The sequence below is a fragment of the Jaculus jaculus genome, chromosome X (assembly GCF_020740685.1).
Source record: "Jaculus jaculus isolate mJacJac1 chromosome X, mJacJac1.mat.Y.cur, whole genome shotgun sequence".
Taxonomy (NCBI): Eukaryota; Metazoa; Chordata; class Mammalia; order Rodentia; family Dipodidae; genus Jaculus; species Jaculus jaculus.
Window position 1 is genome coordinate 152,652,244 of NC_059125.1, and position 19,996 is coordinate 152,672,239.

The 19,996-nt window shown below is 44.2% G+C and overlaps 1 protein-coding gene across 1 annotated transcript; it reads right to left on the reverse strand.

The window, feature by feature from the left end:
- Positions 1–5,300: 5,300 nt before the first annotated feature.
- LOC101595123 (mitochondrial import receptor subunit TOM5 homolog) lies at positions 5,301–5,596 on the reverse strand. Its single transcript, XM_045140000.1, has one exon. It carries the CDS (start codon positions 5,594–5,596, stop codon positions 5,441–5,443), a length of 156 nt encoding a protein of 51 aa, XP_044995935.1. The 3' UTR covers positions 5,301–5,440.
- Between the last annotated feature and the right edge of the window lie 14,400 nt (positions 5,597–19,996).

Here is a 19,996-nt window from a genome sequence, read left to right on the forward strand (position 1 = left end):
CATGAGTTCGAGCACACACTGAGATTGCATTGTGAATTCCAGATCAGTCTGGACTTGATTGCAACCCTACCTCGAAAACCAAAAAAGAAAAAAAAATTCAACTCCTGCAGGGTATTCCTTCCCAAAGTCTCTTCCTTTTCTCTCTCTCTCTCTCTCTCTCTCTGTTTGCACAAAGTAGCATATGCATCTGAAATTCATTTGCAGAGTGGCCATACTTTATATCTGTCTGCCTCTGTCTCTCAAATAAATAAGTAAAAATATTTTAATACTTTTTTTTTTATTTGTCGAGGCAGGATCTCACTGTAACCCAGGCTGACCTGGAATTCAGTATGTAGTCTCAGGATGACCTAGAACTCAAGGTGATCCTCCTACATCTGCCTCCCAAGTGCTGGAATCAAAGGCATGCTCCACCATGGCTGGCTAGTAAAATGTTTTAAAATTTTTATGCTTAAAAATTTTATTATTTTTTGGGCTGGAGAGATGGCTTAGCGGTTAAGCGCTTGCCTGTGAAGCCTAAGGACCCCGGTTCGAGGCTCAGTTCCCCAGGTCCCACGTTAACCAGATGCACAAGGGGGTGCACGCGTCTGGAGTTCGTTTGCAGAGGCTGGAAGCCCTGGCACGCCCATTCTCTCTCTCTCCCTCTATCTGTCTTTCTCTCTCTGTCTGTCGCTCCCAAATAAATAAATAAATAATTTTTAAAAATTATTATTTTTTATTTTAAATTATTTTTAAAATTTTATTTTTATTTATTTTTTTGACAGGAAGAGAGAGAGAGAATGGGCATGCCAGGGCCTCCAGCCAATGCAGACGAACTCCAGACCTGTGCGCCCCCTTGTGCATCTGGCTAATGTGGGTCTTGGGGAATGGAACCTGGGTCCTTTGGCTTTGCAGGCAAACTCCTTACCACTAAGCCATCCCTCCAGCCCCATACTTGGCATTCGGAACATTTTAAAGAACTCTTCAAGAGAGATATACTTGATGATCCTGATTCACCACTTGTGACAAGCAAGGAATTCAGTGACTCTGAATATAAAACTATTTTTTTCTTTTTGTTCGAGGTAGGGTCTCACTCTAGCTCAGGCTGACCTGGAATTCACTATGTAGACTCAGGGTGGCCTCAAACTCCTGGCAATCCTACTACCTCTCTCTCCCAAGTGCTGGGATTAAAGGCGTGAGCAACCATGCCAGGCTAAAACTTCTTTTTTATTTTTATTTATTTTTAAGTATCTTATTTATTTATTAGAGAGAGAGAGCAGAGAGAAAGAGAGGAAATGGGCTTTCAAGGGCCTCCAGCCACTGCAAATGAACTCCAGATGCATGGACCACCTTGTGCATCTGACTTACATGGGTCCTGGGGAATCAAACTTGGATCCTTAGGCTTCTCAGGCAAGCGCCTTAACTGCTAAGCCATTTCTCCAGCCCCTTTTTTATTTTTTTAATAGACTATTCTATAGTCTTTGTTAAATCTTTTTAAATTATTTTTTATTTTATTTTAAATATTTTATTTTTATTTATTTATTTATTTATTTGACAGAGAAAGAGGGGAAGGCAATGGGCATGCCAGGGGCTCCAGCCACTGCAAAAGACCTCCAGACACATGAGCCCCCTGTGCATCTGGCTAACATGGGTCCTGGGGAATTGAACCTGGCAAGCAAACACGTTAACTGCTAAGCTATCCCTCCAGCCCTATTTTATTTTATTTTATTTTATTTTATTTTATTTTATTTTATTTTATTTTATTTTATTTTATTTTATTTTATTTTATTTTATTTTATTTTATTTTATTTTATTTTAGAGAAGGAGAGAGAATGGGTGACCCAGAGCATTTAACCACTGCAAACAAACTCCAGAAGCATGTGCCAGCTTTTTCATCTGGCTTATGTGGGTCCTGAGGAATTGAGCCTGGGTCCTTTATCTTTGCAGGAGAACTCCTTGTCTCCTAAGCGATCCCTCCATCCCTGAATATAAAACTTTGGAACATTTGTTGGAAAGTAAGAGGCAGCCAGGTGGGGTGGAAGTACTGTCCAATCCTAGCAGTGAATACATTCTCACTCCCACCCCCTGAGGTACTGCACTCTCATCCTTGTCTGAGGGAATTAATCCTGTATCGTCTGAGGAACCAACAATGACCTTCCCTGCAGGAGATGCTAAACAATAAAGAAAAATGAAGTTATGAAATTTGCAGGAAAATGGATAGATCTGGACAGGATTATACTAAGTGAGGTAACCCAGGCCCAGAAAGCCAAATGTAGCATGTTCTCTCTCATATGTGGATCCTAGCTACAGATGACTGGACTTCTGTGTGAGTAGAAGAAAACTCAGTAGCAAAGACCAGTAAGCTAGAAAAGAGATATAAAGGGAAGAGAAAGGAAGGGAGGGGGTACTTAATAGGATGGTATTGTATATATGTAAGTAGAAGACTAGATTAATGGGGGTGAAAAGGCCCAAAGTGAGGTCATGGGAAGAGATTGAGTAAAGGAAAGGTGGAGGGAGGGCTAATCAAAATCTACAAGGATATAAATAAATCATATGGAAACCTAGTTTTTTTGGACAATGGAACGAACACTCAGGAGCCATAAATTGTGGATTGAAAATTTTCAGTGCCAGGGATGGGATAACCTCCAGTGAGTCATTGGCCAGGGAGGTCCCTGATGCCCCCAAAATGTTACAGGCCATTGCCAAGGCCCTTGGTTTCCCACCAGTAATAGATGATAAGACCATATTTCTGAAGACTCCACATACTTGAGCTGCAAGGCCACTGAAAAATCCTGCTAGAACTAAGCTGATAACCTCCTCCATGTAGACCAGCTGACAGAAAGCTAGAAGAAGCCATTCTGCATGCAGTTCAATGGGAAGAAGAGAAAACGCCAGTGAAGATACTCAACAACGGACACTGCAAGCCTTATATTTGGCCAACCAGGCCAAATGAGCCCATGGGTGCAATAGTGGCACATCTGTCATGGTGGAAACCAACTGCCCTCTAATTGGACTGGAGGCCCACTCCATGGGAGGGAATACAACCCTGATACTGAAAACTTAAAACAGGGTAATCATGAGCCCTAGGGGCATAACGTCTGCTGCTGTCTGGCTAAATGTATAAACTATGCTTATCAAACTGCCCAGTAATCACTTCTTTTAATGTTCATACCCTTATATTAATGCTACTCTCACTTTTGGTAGATAATCTTTTCAGATGGCAGTGACTTTGGGATGACTCAGAAGGCATCATGGTGCTGGAAAGAAGTGACTGGAGTGCTCAGTACTGCAATATCTCTATCACACCTTCCAAAATTCAGGGTATATTGTGGAAGAGGTGGCAGAAAGAATGTAAGAGCCAAGGGAAAAGTAGGACTCTTTACAATGTGCTCCCCCCAGACACAAAATGACTTGGATATCCTTGCCTCACAGTGCCTGACACTACCTACACAAGACCGTCATAATAGATGGAAAAGATCATGACATCAAAATAAAAGAGAGACTGATTGAGATGGGGAGAATGGAGTTTCAAAGGGGAAAATAGGTAAGGGATATTTTTTTGTTTGTTTGTTTTGGTTTTTCGAGGTAGGGTCTCACTCTGGCTCAGGCTGACCTGGAATTCACTATGTAGTCTCAGGGTAGCCTCGAACTCTCAGAGATCCTCCTACCTCTGCCTCCCAAGTGCTGGGATTAAAGGCGTGTGCCACCACGCCCGGCAGGGATATTTTTTATAATCATGGAAGTTATTAATAAAAAGAAGAAAAAGAAAAAAAAAAAGAATTTCAGGCCACTCCTGTCACTCGATGCCATGGAGATGTCCTGTCAGGATCCAGAGCACACAGAACCCTACACCCTTGAAAAGCATCCTATAGCAGGCCTGCCTGAATGTCCTGAAGGATGGTGTGGTGCAGCAGCTCTGTCACAGAAGAGAGTTCACTAAATACCTGCTGTTGTGCTTCCTTCCCAGGAATTGGATGCACAGGAGCTGCCACTTCATGTCCTGCACTGGGCCTTGGACAGTCCCTGCCCTACTGTTTGTTGTCAAGCTGCAGGAAGAGGGATACTTGAATGTTTGTTTACTCATAAAACTAACTTAGGCTGCTCATTTGCATATGATCAGCTTTTCCATCTTTCTGCCTCCACATTTTCATGGCTTTGTCTTTGTGTGGGAGGGATGGTTCTGGAATTTAGACTTCAGGTGGTGTCAAAGAAGACAGGTCATGACCCTGTGTATCTATCTGACTTTATGCAGGTACTGGGGAATGGAATACCACCTCTCAGGCTTTACATGCAAGCTCCTTTAATCACATTGGTTGAAGCTGGTTAGATGTGTAAACAATACACTGCAATCCTGACAAACTCACTGAATTTAGTTCTAGTACCTCTTTGGAACAATGAAATGTAGTTTCTCAAGAAGACAATTAGGTTGCCTGTGGGTAACCTTTCCCTCACCCCTTACAGAGTGGACACCTTTTGTTGATTGACTTCACTCACTGTGGACTTGATTTTGCTGAACATTTGTATGTAAGTTGGATGAAGATTGGATCACATGCATTGCATATTTTACCTTGGGAGGGTGCTTTATGTATTTTCAGCATTCTCTTTACTTATTTCTTCAGATGGGCTGGCCTTGAACATAACTATATCCCAAGCCAATGTGAACCTGTAATCCTCTTGCACAAGCCAGTCATATAAATGGGCTCACAACCCTGCACCACTAGGTACAACCCTAATGTATGTTTATCCAGATAAATCTATTTTTTAAAAAGAGTTTCTTATTCATTTGTATAGAGAGGCAGGTAGTGTGCAGCAGAATCTCTTGGTATTGCAAATGATCTCTAGACATATGTACCACTTTGTGCATCTGGCTTTACATGAGTATGTGACATTGGACCTTATCCACCAAGCTTTGCAAGCAAGTCCCTTTAAATGCCAAGTCATCTTTACAGCCCCCCAGTTTTAAATTAAAGTCTCTCTTTGACTTTTGTGAGTCCTGTTCTCTTGTTTTTTTTTCTGCATTGGTATGTTTATTAAAAATATAGACTAATGGTTCTGTGCTTCTGAGTCATTGTGTGTTCTGACTTCCATAAAACTCATCTTCACAAATACACTCTGCACAGAAGTCAAATGTAGACAGAAGCAACTGCTGAGACAATACTGATCCAGACACAATCCCCTTAAAATCACACTGGCTGGAAAGTGGAGTCAGACATTATTTACAGTTATATCAACACTCACAGAGGCCAAGTATCACAGGAATAAGGGCACCCAACATCTTTTTATACTTCCCAAATTATTTATATTTTATATGAAGGCCAGTTACCACAGTCCTACTTGTTCTTGCAAGTAGAATTTTTTGTCCATTCAAGCAGTTCTTACATCTTTCTGGGCCAATTCATTAAGGACAGGGTAGAAACTGTAGCCACATTCCTCATGTCATGTATTTTCATGCAACTGCCCATCCTCATATGCTGTCCAATCTCTTCAAGATAAATTGAGTGACTTGCAGCAGGGCCACGTAGATGAGGAAATTCCGTATGGAGGAGAGCACATGATCATGTATCTTGCGTTTCATCTCCTCCGGGTCCAGCTTTGGAGCAAGGCCTTCGATCTGGAACATCGCGGCGCAGCCTCACCAGCTCGCATCCAGAGGTCCTCTTCCTCCACAGCTATCCTCTCTTGTTTTTTGAGCCAGTCATCCACTTGCTATATAGCTGAGGCTGGTCTTGAATTCATGTTCCTCCAGCCTTCATCTCATTCACAACATTTCACTTGGGATTTTGATTGCTGTCTAGATATTGGATACATTGATTTTTCACAGTCTTCTGTTAAGATTTGATAGGTATGCCTGGAGAGATGGCTCAGCAGTTAAAGATGCTTGCTTGCAAAGCCAAATGAATTCACTTCTCCTGTACCCGTGTAAAGCCAGATGCACAAAGTTCTGCATGTATCTGGAGTTGGTTTGCAGGGGCAGGAGGCTCTGCCCCACCCATTTTCTATCTGTCTCCCTTTCTCTCTCTCTCTCTCTCTCTCTCTCTCTCTCTCTCATAAATAAATTAATTAAATAAGATATTTGCTAGTGACACCAGTGTACCTTTCAGTGTAGGAATAGTGTTTTTATAAAGCAGGATTAGACTGCGTTACTTTGAAGAACTCAAATTTAGTCCAATGACTTCTTGAGAAATGACTCCATCAGTATTTCCTATCCTGCTTGCTTTTTCAGAATCTGTCCATTGCTCATTGACAGGGAGAGTCTATGTCCCTTTTTCTAGAACATGAACAGGATTAGGCAGTGACTCCCCTTGCCAATAGTATGTAGCAGAGAGGACACTATTCAGAGGCAGGTCATACCAGGCAATGTAGCTCTCTGCTTTGCCCCTCTCTCTTGAGGAGGTCAGCACTGGGAGTACCACAGAATAAAGGAAAGCTGTAGAAAAGATGTCCAGCTTTCCTTATTCAATCTCTTCCCCTGACCTCACTTTGGGCCTTTACATCCCCGTTAATCTATTCTTCTACTTACATATATACAATTCCAACCTGTTAAGTACCCTCCTCCCTTCCTTTCTCTTCCCTTTATATCTCCTTCCAGAAAGCTGGAAGAAGCCATTCTACATGTAATTCTATGGGAGAAAGAGATACCACCAGTGAAGATACTCAACAGCGGAGGCTGCAAGCCTTATAATTGGCCAGCCAGGCCAAATGAGCAAATGGGTGCAATAGTGGCACATCTGTCATGGTGGAAACCAACTGCCCTCCAATTGGACTGGAGGCCCGCTCCATGGGAGGGAATACATTCCTGATACTGAAAACTTAAAACAGCCCTTGGGGTTTAACATCTGCTGATGTCTGGAAAAAATGTATATACTATGCTTATCAAACTGCCCAGTAAGCACTTCTCTTAATATTTATATCCTTATATTAATGCTACTCTCACTTTGGATAGAGATGCTTCTCTTTTCAGACAGCAGTGACCTTGGGACGACTCAGAAGGTATCATAGTGCTAGAAAGAAGTGATTGGAGTACTGAGTAACATCTCAATCACACCTTCCAAGGCTCAGGGTCTAATGCGGAAGAGGTGGCAGAAAGAATGCAAGAGCCAAAGGAAGGGTAGGACTCCTTACAACGTGCTCCCTCCAGACATAAAATGGCCTGGATATCCGTGACTTCATAGTGCCTGATACTACCTCCACAAGGCCATCATAAGAGGAGGAAAAGATCATGACATCAAAATAAAAGAGAGAATGATTGAGATGGAGAGGGGGTATGATAGAGAATGGAATTTCAAAGGGGAAAGTGGGTGGGGGAGGGAGGGTATTACCATGGGATATTTTTTATAATATGGAAAATGTTAATAAAATTGAGGAAAAAATAAATAAATAAATGGAAAAAAAGAAAGAAAAGATGTCCAGACTTTGGAGATAGTGATGTACTATTGTCATCAACAAACATTTGGGCCCCATTCACAAGTTCCATCACCACTTTAAAAAAAATTAAATCTATCATTTAAAAGGCTCCTGAAAAAGCCTCACCAACAAAATAGATCATATGGAGGACAGGCAATGGGAGCTCCAGGACAAGAGAGAGGAAATACACCAGGAGTCTTGACAAATTCAAAGACATGTGCAAGCACAACATGCGGAAAATGTGAGACATCTTAAGAAGAAACATTTGGGTCTGGATGGCTCAGTGATTAAGGTGCTTGCCTGCAATTCCTAAGAACCCTGCTTTGATTCCTCAGTACTCATGTGCCAGGCGTGGTGACACATGCCTTTAATCCCAGCAGTCGTGAGGCAGTGGTAGGAGGATCGCCATGAGTTCAAAGCCACCCTGAGACTACAAAGTTAATTCCAGGCTATCCTGGTCTGGAATGAAACCCTATCTCCAAAAACAAAAAAACAAGCAATCAAAAAAAAAAAAGATACATGCTTGAAAAACCTAAGGCCTGGGTTTGATTCCCCAGTACCCATGGAAATTCAGATACACCAAGTAGAAACTTGGCAGCACTTGGCAATGATTATGTTAGCCAATAGCATACAACACAGTGGACACCGTTCTGAGGCAAAACCATACAAAGAAATATCACTCTCTGATTCATTCATATTCATTCTCTCTACCCCCTATAAGACCCATGTTCAGTTACATTGGTTCCTGGGCTACACATGGCCTACATGGGTTTTTGGGTTCCATGTGGTGTACTCCTCTTTTCCCCACTTTATCTTCTCTTACCTCCCAGTTTTCTCCCTGTCCCACTCCTTTGTGAGGTCTGATTAAAATGTGTTAATTTAAAAATTATTTTCTTGAATCTCAAGTTGTCAATTCTTTGGTTAGTTTGCAGATATGACCTCAGGGCTTGGGGTGCCAGAAATCACCCCAGAGCCCTAATTTCCCCCATTACACAGGCAACCCTAAGGCATCAGCAGGGATAACAGGATTAGAGAACAGGGAAGTGGAGAAGGAACAGGGGGCTCTGGCCTACTCACTCCGCACATGTATCCTCTAGAACAGGGGTTCCCAAATATTTTTTTTAATTTTTTGTCCATTATTTATTTATTTATTTGAGAGCGACAGACACAGAGAGAAAGACGGATAGAGGGAGAGAGAGAGAATGGTCATGCCAGGGCTTCCAGCCACTGCAAACGAGCTCCAGACGCGTGCGCCCTCTTGTGCATCTGGCTAATGTGGGACCTGGGGAACCGGAGCCTCGAACCGGGGTCCTTAGGCTTCACAGGCAAGCGCTTAACTGCTAAGCCATCTCTCCAGCCTCCCAAATATTTTTAAATAAAAATATACTAGCCAGGTATGATGGTACACACCTTTAATCCAAGCACTTGGGAGGAAAAGATAGGAGGATAATTGAGTTTGAGGCCAGCCTGGGTACTACTGAGGGAATTCCAAGTCATCCTGGGCTACAATGAGACCCTAATTTGAAGAAAAAAAAAAAAAAAAAAAAAACCTTCTTTGAGGCTGGAAAAATTGCTCAGTGGGGAAGGATTCTTTCTTATAAAGCCTGATGTCCAGGTTCAACTCCCCAGATCCACATACTACAGGCAGACATACAAGGTGGTGCATGCATCTGAAGGTCGTATGCAGTGGCAGGAGGCTCTAGAGTGTCCATGCTTACTATCTCTCCCTCCCTCCACCTTCTCTCACTCCAAAATAAATAAAATATTTTTTAAAAAATATAAAAATACAAAGAAAAAGCAGATGGAAGGAGAGAAGGATGGAGGGGAAATTTAGTTCTATAGATGGGCATCAGACCCAGTAATAATAGGGATGTTCTCAGCAATAGAACTCTGCAGGGAAAACCCACTTTCTGATTAGCAGTGCTTACTGTATACCAACAACCTGTAGGAATGAATAGAAGTATGGCTGTGTAACTCACTAGCCTTATTTTGATAATTCAGTTTGAGGAAATAGCCAGATGGGAAAAGACTTCGATAGAATTTCATGGACTCATCACTTTTATTTTTTTAGATTATCTATGGTTTTAAAGTTTTATTTTATTTTAGTAATATTTGTATTTACCTGAGACAGAGAGAGTGTGTGTGGGTGCACCAGAGCATCCTGCCACTGCAAACAAGCTCCTAATGCATGCACCATTTGGTGCATCTGGCTTTACATGGCTAATGGGGTATCAAATCTGAGCCGCCTCTCCAGCCCCCTCATTATTTTTTTTAATTATTTATTTATTTGAGAGAGAAAGACAGATAGAGGGAGAGAGAGAGAATGGGCACGCCAGGGCTTCCAGCCTCTGCGAACGAACTCCAGATGCGTGCGCCCCCTTGTGCATCTGGCTAACGTGGGACCTGGGGAATGGAGCATCGAACTGGGGTCCTTAGGCTTCACAGGCAAGCACTTAACCGCTAAGCCATCTCTCCGGCCCCCTCATTAATTTTATAGTGGAGAAGAATGGAATTATTAAACATTCGGCCAGGAGTGGTGGTTCATGCCTTTAATCCCAGCACTCGGGAGGCAGAGGTAGGAGGATTGCAGTAAATTTTAGGTCACCCTGAGAGTACATTGTGACTTCCAGGTCAGCCTGAGCTACAGCATGACCCTCCACCTCAAAATAAAAATTCAGCAAACATGATAATTCTACATGAATCCATAGAGCACATGGTTGTGAAGAATTTTTAAGGAGTGGCTCTTGTGCTTGAAGAAAATTATTTAGAATTTGGTTTATCATAATATTTTGGCCTTAGAAAGCATACATTACCTGTTCTTTTATGCACATCATATAGAATTTTTAGGATGGAACACAGAAAATACTCCAAAATGTACATTGTAGTTAATGCTGAAGGACAGAATAGATTTTCATTTTCTATTAATTCCTGACTTGTCTTCTTTAATACCTACTTAACACTTACTTTCCAGAACCATTCAACACATACCACGACCAAGCCATGAAAATGCAGAGGCACAGAGACTAAAAAGATACTAAGACTAAAAAGATAAAAAGTGCAGATGAGTAACCTAAATTTGTTTTCTGGGGTAAGAAACATTTAATAACACCTCCTCCAGCAACAGGACAATAGTGTGGTGGAGAGTCTCTAAAAGCCAATCCAGGCCAGTCATTAGACCTCCATAGTAAGGTGACAGCTGCTACATACACCCAGCCCCTGGGCAGGAATACACAAACTAAGATACATTGGGTTAAGTTTATCAACACTTTGCCTGGCTGAGACCTCATGAAATATGGGGGGGGGGGGGGGACAAAGTTCAGTGCTTTGTATCAACTGGCTGGCATTGACCAGACAGGAAGTGATGAAAATTTTCACTTGACCAGGATCTTCAGCAGTCATTCTAGTAAAACTGAAGGGAAGGAAGGAAAAGGTGATAACACAGAATTTATTTCCCTTCCTTCCTCTTGGGATTACATGTTCAGCCTATCAGGGGTGTCATCTTCTACACTACCCTTTCTTGACTGTTCACACTGACCTCTTGTGACACTTTTTCCTCAATTTTTAGTAACATTTTCCATGATTATGAAAGTATCCCATGATAGTACCCTCCCTCCTCCCCCAACTTTCCCCTTTGAAATTCCATTCTCCATCATATCCCCTCCCCATCTCAATCAGTCTCGCTTTCATTTTGATGTCATGGTCTTTTCCTCCTCTTATGATGGTCTTGTGGAGGTAGTGTCAGTCACGGTGAGGTCATGGATATCCAGGCCATTTTATGTCTGGAGGGAGCACGTTGTATGGAGTCCTACCCTTCCTTTGGTTCTTACATTCTTTCCCCCACCTCTTCCTCATCAGACCCTGAGCCTTGGAAGGTGTGATCAATATGTTATTCAGTACTCCAGTCACTTCTTTCCAGCACTATGATACCTTCTGAGTCATCCCAAGGTCACTGCCATCTGAAAAGAGTAGAATCTCTACCCAAAGTGAGAGTAGCGTTAATATAAGGGTATAAATATTAAGAGAAGTGCTTACTGGGCAGTTTGATAAGCATACTATATACATTTTTCCAGACATCAGCAGATGTTACACCCCTAGGGCTCATGACTACCCTGATTTAAATTTTTAGTATCAGGGATGTGTTTCACCCCATGGAGCCAGCCTCCAGTCCAACTGGAGGGCAGTTGGTTTCCACCATGACAGACGTGCCACTATTGTACCTGTTGACTCATTTGGGCTGGCATTTTTTTATTTGAGACAAAAAGAGAGAGTTATCTTCCTATCTATCTATCTAAATCTCTCCAAAATAAAGAAAAATATTTTTTAAAAACCTAAAAATATAAAATCACAAAGGAAAAGAAAGAAGGAAGAAATGGAGAGAAGGAGAGATGGATCCAATGGCCCACAAGATTTTCTGAAAGGGATGGATGAACTCAGCTACAAATCACTATCACTCGCCAAGTCAAATTGTGTATTCATATAGCTAGTCCATTGCTAGACACTGTCAAATATCTCTGAAGTGCACCTCGTGGAGGTTGTCCCAAGTGTTCAGATAGTGGAAGGCCATCTATGCTTACATATGGAATAGAAAGGGCACCCAGAAGATGCTACTGGAGGTCTGGTTAAGGTAACTTCTGATATTCTGCCTATATCTCCAGACTCACACTCTGAGGCCTGTGTTCACCCAGTCTGCCACTATGACTCTATCCCTATTTTAACCCCAACCAAGTCTGCACCTTTATATTGGACCTAGCTCCCGGCTTGCTACATTCCTGCTGTTTCCCTGGATATATTCCTCTAGACTTTTCTATGCTCTGGATCAACCCACTCTACATGGAACATGCCCACCACACATGACTACACTGAATTGAATGATATGAAGCAATCTTTTCCCTGACCCTCTGCCTGCAAGCCATGGCAATCATCCAGTGCTAACACAGCCTGAGGACTAGATCATTCTTAAAAAAATTTGGAGTTGCCTGCAGAAGGATACCTTGGGGGACTCTGTTCCATCCCCTAGCAGGACATCTCCATAGCAGCCAGTGCCTTGATATGCCCTTGAGAATTGTGGTAGCAAGCCCTCTAGATCTCCCACCTTGCCAGCACCATCAGGTCCACCCTGGCCTCCAAGGGTGCATGGACCACCAGGTGGACTTGACTTTCATCGCTGTCCACAGCAGCTCATTCACCTTGAGTTGAAACCTGCATTGTTGCTGGGTCCTGCTTCCTCTACTCTCAGGGATTCACACTCCTTCAGCAACTGAAATTTACCTCCTAGCATGTACTACCGAACCCCCTGGTAGAAGTCAGACACATACACCTACCCTCCACTCCCCCACCCTCAGTGGGACCACCAAGTAAGTTCTCCCTTTAAAGCACAGGTGTTTTCACTGGGGATGTGTAAGAACATATCCTCTTCCTCCAAAAGGTGAGCCTCTATTCAAGTCTCCCCGTAGAATCCACTGACCTGGCTGACTGTTCCTTCAAGTCTGTTCCACCTCTACCTACTAGTCCACTCAGGGTGGAAGACCTTATCACTAACCCAGGGTTGGTTCAGTTTGTGCTCTTTCAAAGAGTAAAGAAGCACCATTGGATAACACTTACCTGGTAAGGGAAATAGAGCCACATTAATACATGGGTGCACCGGGTCCAGGGGAAAACTACTGGGATGTGCAAGCCAAGTGGAATCTTTTGGCAGGGCCTGTGTGTACCAAAGGGGTGCAAAGAACAGAGGTGCCCTGTTTTCACAGGCTCTATGAACACCTATGTTGCACCCACTCCCCGTCTGAGCTTCCTGAGGTCTTTGTGGCCCACAAGATCTTTGGCATTCCGTAGACCATGTTGGAGGAAAGCCACCTTGCAGGGGTCTATTTGCCCAAACGACCTTGGGGAAGAACTGTGCGAAGGAACAATGGTGATGCAGGCCATCCTATGTGTCTCCCATGGCCGGGGACACATAGGATGTTTAAGATTACTTTGCATGACAGCGAAGGTATGGAGACACAGTCCTGAACTAGCAGTTCACATTCAGGCCCAAGAGAGGAAAGAGAGTGATAAATGCTGATCCTGGTTTATATCTGTCTCTTCTTCATATAGCCCAGGAATATGAGACCATGATATGGTACCACCCACATTTAGGGTGGGTTTTCTCATCTTAATTTATCTAATCTAAGAAATCCTTCAGAGACATGCTGAGAGATATGTTTACATAGTGATTATAAATCTGGTCAAATTAACAACAAGAGATTAGCAATTCAAACCACTCATCCATCATTAACATGCAATTAATTAATCAAGAAAAAGACAAGGGCTGTAGAGATGTCTCAGCACTTAAGCACTGGCCCCTGAAGCCTAAGATCCCAGGTCTGAGGAAGGATTCCCCAGTACCATGTAAGCCAGATACACAAGGTGGCCCATGCATCTGGAGTTTGTTTGCAGTAGATGGAGGCCCTGGTGTGCCCATTCTCTCTCAACGTCTGACTGTCTCTCTTTATCTCTCTTCCTCCCTCCCTTCCACTCTCCCTGTCTTTTTTAAATAAATAAAAATTAAAAAAATAAAGAAACAAAAAAAAAATAAAGAAACAAGCTGAGCATGTGAGATATTACATGAACTTAGGGAAGTGACATGAAACAAACATTTGCTCCATGAGCCAGCTGACCTCTACCGAGCCCACTTGCTGTGGCACAAACTGCCACACAAACTGGTTAGTATGGGCTGTGCTCCTCAAGGACTTAAGGGCCATGGGTGATGGCCACCTAGTGAGGGTAATGGCACCACCGTGGATGCCAGGGTGTTCCAGGTCCAGGTGGAAAGGCTGGGGGGGTGGGCCAGGCAGCGCAACTCTGTGTACGGATCTGGAAGTGTGAGGGGTTGTGTCCAGGAGGGAGGGGGTATGTTTGCACAGGAGATCTGAACACCCGTGTCGCCCTTAGAACTGCTACGCTGCTGAGCTTTGTGGGGGCCTCGGGCTCCCAGGGGGTTTATGGATTTTCTGCATTCATTGAGCCAGGTTGTAGGAAAGCCACGTGGGAGGGGTCTATTGGCCCAGAGGACCTTGGGGAAGAGCTGTGTGAGGGAACAATGGTGCTGTGGGCCATCCTATGTGTCCCCGGCCCTGGGGGGGGACAAGCTGGGCAGGAACCAATGGTCGTGGGTTCCAGTTTCCACAGGCGTCACAGACCTCGCGCGCCACGAACGTTGGGGGAAGGGGCGGGGCCTGACTCGCGGCCTCATTCCCTCCGCGGGACGCCATTACCGAGCCATGCGTAAGCGAGGCTCCGTGAGGAAGGCCCGAGTGGACACGCAGGAGCCCGCGGTGGGCACCGGCGGGGCCGAGGGAGGAGGAGGAGAAGAAGGAGAGCGTAGTGGGCAGAGCAGCCCTCGTGCTCCCGAAGACCAGCGCAGCCCCGGCCGTTCTTCAGCGGGCGAAGGCCGCAGTGACGACGAAGACAACGTCCGGGAGCCGCGCGGCGCTCAGGATCCCGGTAACGAGGCTGCTGCAGGCGACCCCGACGAGGGAGGCCCTGTCCAGCAAGGGGGGCCTGGTGAAGGAGCAGCTGCTGCGCCCCAGGGCGCTCAGGCACCCCTCGCCTCCGGGCCCAGCGGAGATGCTTCTCCAGGGATCGCACGTCGTCCCATGCAGTTGTATCCTTTCCGAATAGCTTTCTGGCGAGGCTCCGGAGACAGAGAGGGGAGAGCGGTCAGGTTAGGTGTTTGGGGGCGCGTTTCAGGGGTGTTGACAGCTGACTCCCCAAGGGGTCCGAGGTGCATGGTGGGCTGTCTGGCTCCAAAGGCTTCGATAACCTTGCAGAGCAGGCAGTCACCATGGACAGGACTAAAGGCCACGGTGCAGCTGAGGAAGATGGGCAGCACTGAAGAGGGGCGCGGGCTGGTCTCTGTTGGTAAGAGTGAGCTGTCTGACGCATGACAGCTAGGTGTGGTGATGCCAACGGCATAAGAAAAGTCATTAGTGGATATTACCTTAACTGTGTCCTCCCACAGTTCTGTGATGGTGCATTTCCATTCTCCTCTGGAGGCAGACATGGCTCGCAGAACCGTGATGTCAAACGCCCGGCGTGAGGATGCGGGAATTCAGCAGTTCAGACTGATTAACAGTGTCCTGACTGTGTAAGTTCTCTATGATTCTGGGTGGGGGTTTGGCCTAAGGGGTTGAGAGGTAGTCTGAACTATAGGGGTGTCTTAAGGAAATCATGTTTGCCTGGGTTTTCGCATCAGACTTAGTGCCATTGATGTTTACAGATCTCTTACCTTTCTCCTGACATGTGTGTGTCTCTCTCTCTCCCTTTTAGTAGGTGGGCGAGTGAAGACCTTGTTCTCTTGGGAGCCTCCTTCAACAACTTCCTGGACCAGCTTTCCGTGGTGATGACAACTATTAAGCGCCTGGAGATCGCAGCTGTTACACAGCGAGGCCGAGGACGAGCACGAGGTCGGGGGCGAGCCCGAGGGCAAGCGCGAGGGCCAGGAATAGGGCGAGGAAGAGGGCGAGGAATTAGGAGGCCAGAATCCTAATGGGCTTTGCCCTGGAAGCCCTGACAGCGGCTTTTCATGTGTTCCTTGTCATTTTCATTTTCATACCCCAGTCCTTTCTTGCATTTGCCCCGTTACTCTCATGGCTGGCCTATTGCCTTTTGCTGCAGAAATACATGCTTAATTGTTTGGTACTGAAGAAAATAAACCCGAGCTACTGATGTTGCTTGACTTTTCTTTCAGCTATGACAGAAAATGCCAGATAACTCATTTTAGTTCATACATTAGAGCAGATGTTTAGGAATTCAGATGGTATACTAATGCAAGGTAGATAAAGACAGTGTCTATAGTGGGAAATAAAGAAAATTTGAAAAATTAAAAATATTATGCAGAGTGTGAAAACACTGCGTATTGGTCATATTCCCATCAGGGTGTACTCATATCCCCTTTTCAATGGTTCCTTTTTTAAAATAATTTTATTCATTTATTTACAAGAGAGAGAGGCGGGGGGAATGAGGAAGGGAGGGGAGGCGGGAAGGGAGACAGTAAGAGGGAGATGGAGATAGAATTGGCACTCAGCGGCCTCCAACCACTGCAAAAGATCTCCAGATTCATGGGCCTCCTGTGCACCTGACTTATGTGAGTCCTGGGTAATCAAACCCAGGTCCTTTGAATTTGTGTGCAAATGGTTTAACCACTAACTAAGCTCTCTAGATTGGAACCCCATTTTAATGAGGTCTCTCCTCAGTTAGGTTGTTGATATTCACTTGGGGTCATGAATACACCATCAGTCTCAGTGTAGGGAGACAATGTCTTGGGATGCACTTTCCCACCATGGTACCCTTACCAGTTTTCTGCACCCTCTTCCACAACATTCCCTCAGCCTTGGTGGGTCTGCCATGACCCCTTTAGAATTGAACACTCTGAATTTCTGCTTTGATGAATTTTAAGTATCCTTAGTGTCTATCACCATCTCCCTAGAAGAGGTTGTTAGGCTAGCAGTGAGAGCAGCATTCCTATTTAAAGTGCCACTTTTTTTGTAGTGTGTCTGAGGTCTGGAAAATGTGATAGAGATGGCTTGTCTACTTCTAGGCACTCAGTTGTCTTTTTTTTTTATTGTATTGATGGATATTGGCTTTCCTCAATATTTGCTACCATATAAAATAAAAGATTTTCCAAGAAAGGGTGAGAATTGCATGGATCAGATAGTATAAACGGTGGTTTCAAAGACTTTTTGATGGATATACCCTCTCTTCTTAGCCAAAGAACTTTTGTTACATCTCTCTAGAGTCTATGACCTTCCTGTCCATAATATTTGGACTTTGTTCTCAGTTCCAGGTATGGGTGGGCCTCATATCCATTCAGAGAGCAGTCAGTTATTCCCATAGCTTGTGTTCCCCTACTGCAGAGGTGTGTACATCTTCCCCTATTGGGTGATTTTGTAGCAGCAGGATCCCCTGCTTCTTCATACTTTTGTTGACCATTTTTACCCAGTTTTTTGCGTAGTGCTTCCCAGTTCTATGAAGGCTAGCTATTAGGGCAGTGTCTTCCTTCTCATTTTTAGCATGCTCTGTCAATATCCTGTGCTCCTCACTGGTGGTGTTTTCAGCAATAGGGTGTTAAACAATTAGCTCTGGTAGGTCACCAAGTGCTTTGGCAATAACCTGTATTGTTTTGGGGACCTCATGGGCCTTTCTGCCAATAGCTTCCTGTGGGGTGTAATCCACTTCTGCCACTGGATTTGCAAGCCAGAAGTTACATTTTCAGGGTTACTCCACACTTTACATGGCACTTCTGCCTAGACCATTCCTTCCACACCCTCTTATTAAGGGTTATATATTTGTTAGTTACCAGGAGGAAGTTTTTATGGTACTTATTCATACGCTTATTAGTTTTGCTTAATTCTCCCTGACCCTCCCTTACCCATCCCCCTTCATGATCCTTCTATTCCCTGTATTCTATCCCTCCACTTACCTGCTAAGTATTTCCTCCTCTCATCCCTTGGTGTTTCTACCTTGCTTCATTCTAGTTTCTTGTCAGCACTACTGATGCTTACTACACCTTGCAAACAAATCAAGCTGTTCCATGTTTGGAACCGCATATGAGAAAGAACAGGCAGTGTCTGTCTTTCTGAGTGTTTGTGGCATCACTTACTATGATCTTTTCCAATTGAATCCATTTTCTTGCAAATTTAAATCTCTTCTTTCATTTTCTTTTTCTTTTTCAAGGTAAGGTCTCACTCTAGCTCAGACTGACCTGGATTTCACTCTGTAGTCTCAGGGTGCCCTCAAACTCAGGCCAATCCTCCTACTACATCTTCATTATCCATTCAACAGTTGATGCTAATCTGTCCTCTTTCCGATTCCTATCTATTGTGAATAGAGCACAACAAACATAGTGTGATGTTTAAATTTGGTTGTCAGCTTGATCTGTTTAGGAATCCACAGACATTTTTCTTCAGTGAGTCTCTGAGTTAGCTTCCAGGAAGGACTAAGTGAAGGAGGAAATTCTTTAGCCAGGGTGAGCCCTTCCCCCAGAATGGGCAGCCCTTCTCAGCGGGGGGGTGGGGGAGGTGGTTTCATATAAGGAAGCACTGGAAAAAAATCCCTTTCTCCCCTTTGGCTGCAGTGAGTTTTCCTGCCTTCCAGCATGAACTGAAGACAAGCATGGACTGAAATCCAATGGCCCTTTAGCAATCCTTTAAGCCTTTTGTTCCAGATTGGACCTGCTGAGATATTCAGCCTCATGGACTGAGCAGCTACCTGTTTCCTTGACTCTTGGGGCTGAAAGCTGCTATTGTTAGACTGCCATTAACTAATCCAATACTGCCTCCTGAGTGCTGCGATTAAAGGCATGCTTCACCGCTCCTGGCTTCCAATAAATTCCCTTTTAATACAATTCATTCTGTCTGTTCTGTTCCTCTAGAGAACCCTGGCTAATACACATAGTGAAGCAAGTGTCCCTGTAGTGAAGAGATGTCTTTAGGGTTTATGCTCAGGAGTGATATAGCTGGATCCAGTGGTATAGCTATTTTCAGCATTTTGAGGAGTGTCCATACTAATTTCCATAGTGGCTGTACAAGTTTGTACTCCCACCAGCTATGGATGAAAGTTACCCTTTCCCTACATCCTTACCAGTATTTGCTGTTATTTATTTATTTTTTTCATTTTCATTTTAATTTATTTATTTGAGAGAGAGAGAGAGAGAGAGAGAAAGAGAGAGAGAGAGGGAGGGAGGGAGAGAATGGGTCCACCAGGGCCTCTAGACACTGCAGATGAACTGCAGACACATGCACCATATTGTGCTTTTGGCTTATGTGTGTACTGGGGAATCACACCTGGGTCCTTAAAGAGAAGAAGGCTGCACAAGGATCAGACATTTTTTGTAAAACTCCTCAGTACTGCAAAGCTTACAGAATACAGTAAAGTCAAAATAGAAAAAATATATTTTAGGGGTTTACTACCTCTTACCTCCCTCTTGGCAGGAACTCTCTATAATTCCTCTTCTTTCCTTTTTTTAATTTTCTTTTTAATTTTTATTTATTTATTTGAGAGAAAAAGAAGCAGATAGAGAGAAAATAGGCAGGCCAGGGTCTCCAGCCACTGCAGACAAACTCCAGATTCATGTGCCACCTTATGCATCTGGCTTACATGGGTCCTGGGGAATCAAACCTGGGTCCTTTGGCTTTTCAGGCAAGTGTGTTAACCAATAAGTCATCTCTCCAGCTGAGAAGCATCAATGTCAGTGGCTGTTACTGCTTAAATTTCATCATTCTCCTCTCTTCTTCTTTATTTTTTTGTTTTTTGTTTTTTGGGTTTTGAGGTAGGGTGTCATTCTAGCCTAGGCTGACCTGGAATTCACTATGTAGTCTCAGGGTGGCCTTGAACTCATGGCGATATTCCTAGCTCTGCCTCCTGAGTGCTGAGATTAAAGGTGTGCGCCACAATGCCCGGCTCTCCTCTCTTCTTTTTTTAAAAAAGTTTTTTCAAGGTAACGTCTCACTTAAGCCCAAACTGACCTGGAACTCACTCTGTAGTCCTAGGCTGGCCTCAGATTCACAATGATCCTCCTACCCCTGCCTCCCAAATGTTGGGATTCCAGATGTGTGCCATAGTGCCCAGCAGTGACATA

Excerpts from the sequence above, each read along its gene's own strand:
- LOC101595123 (XM_045140000.1), bottom strand. The coding sequence starts at position 5,596 with ATGTTCCAGATCGAAGGCCTTGCTCCAAAGCTGGACCCGGAGGAGATG.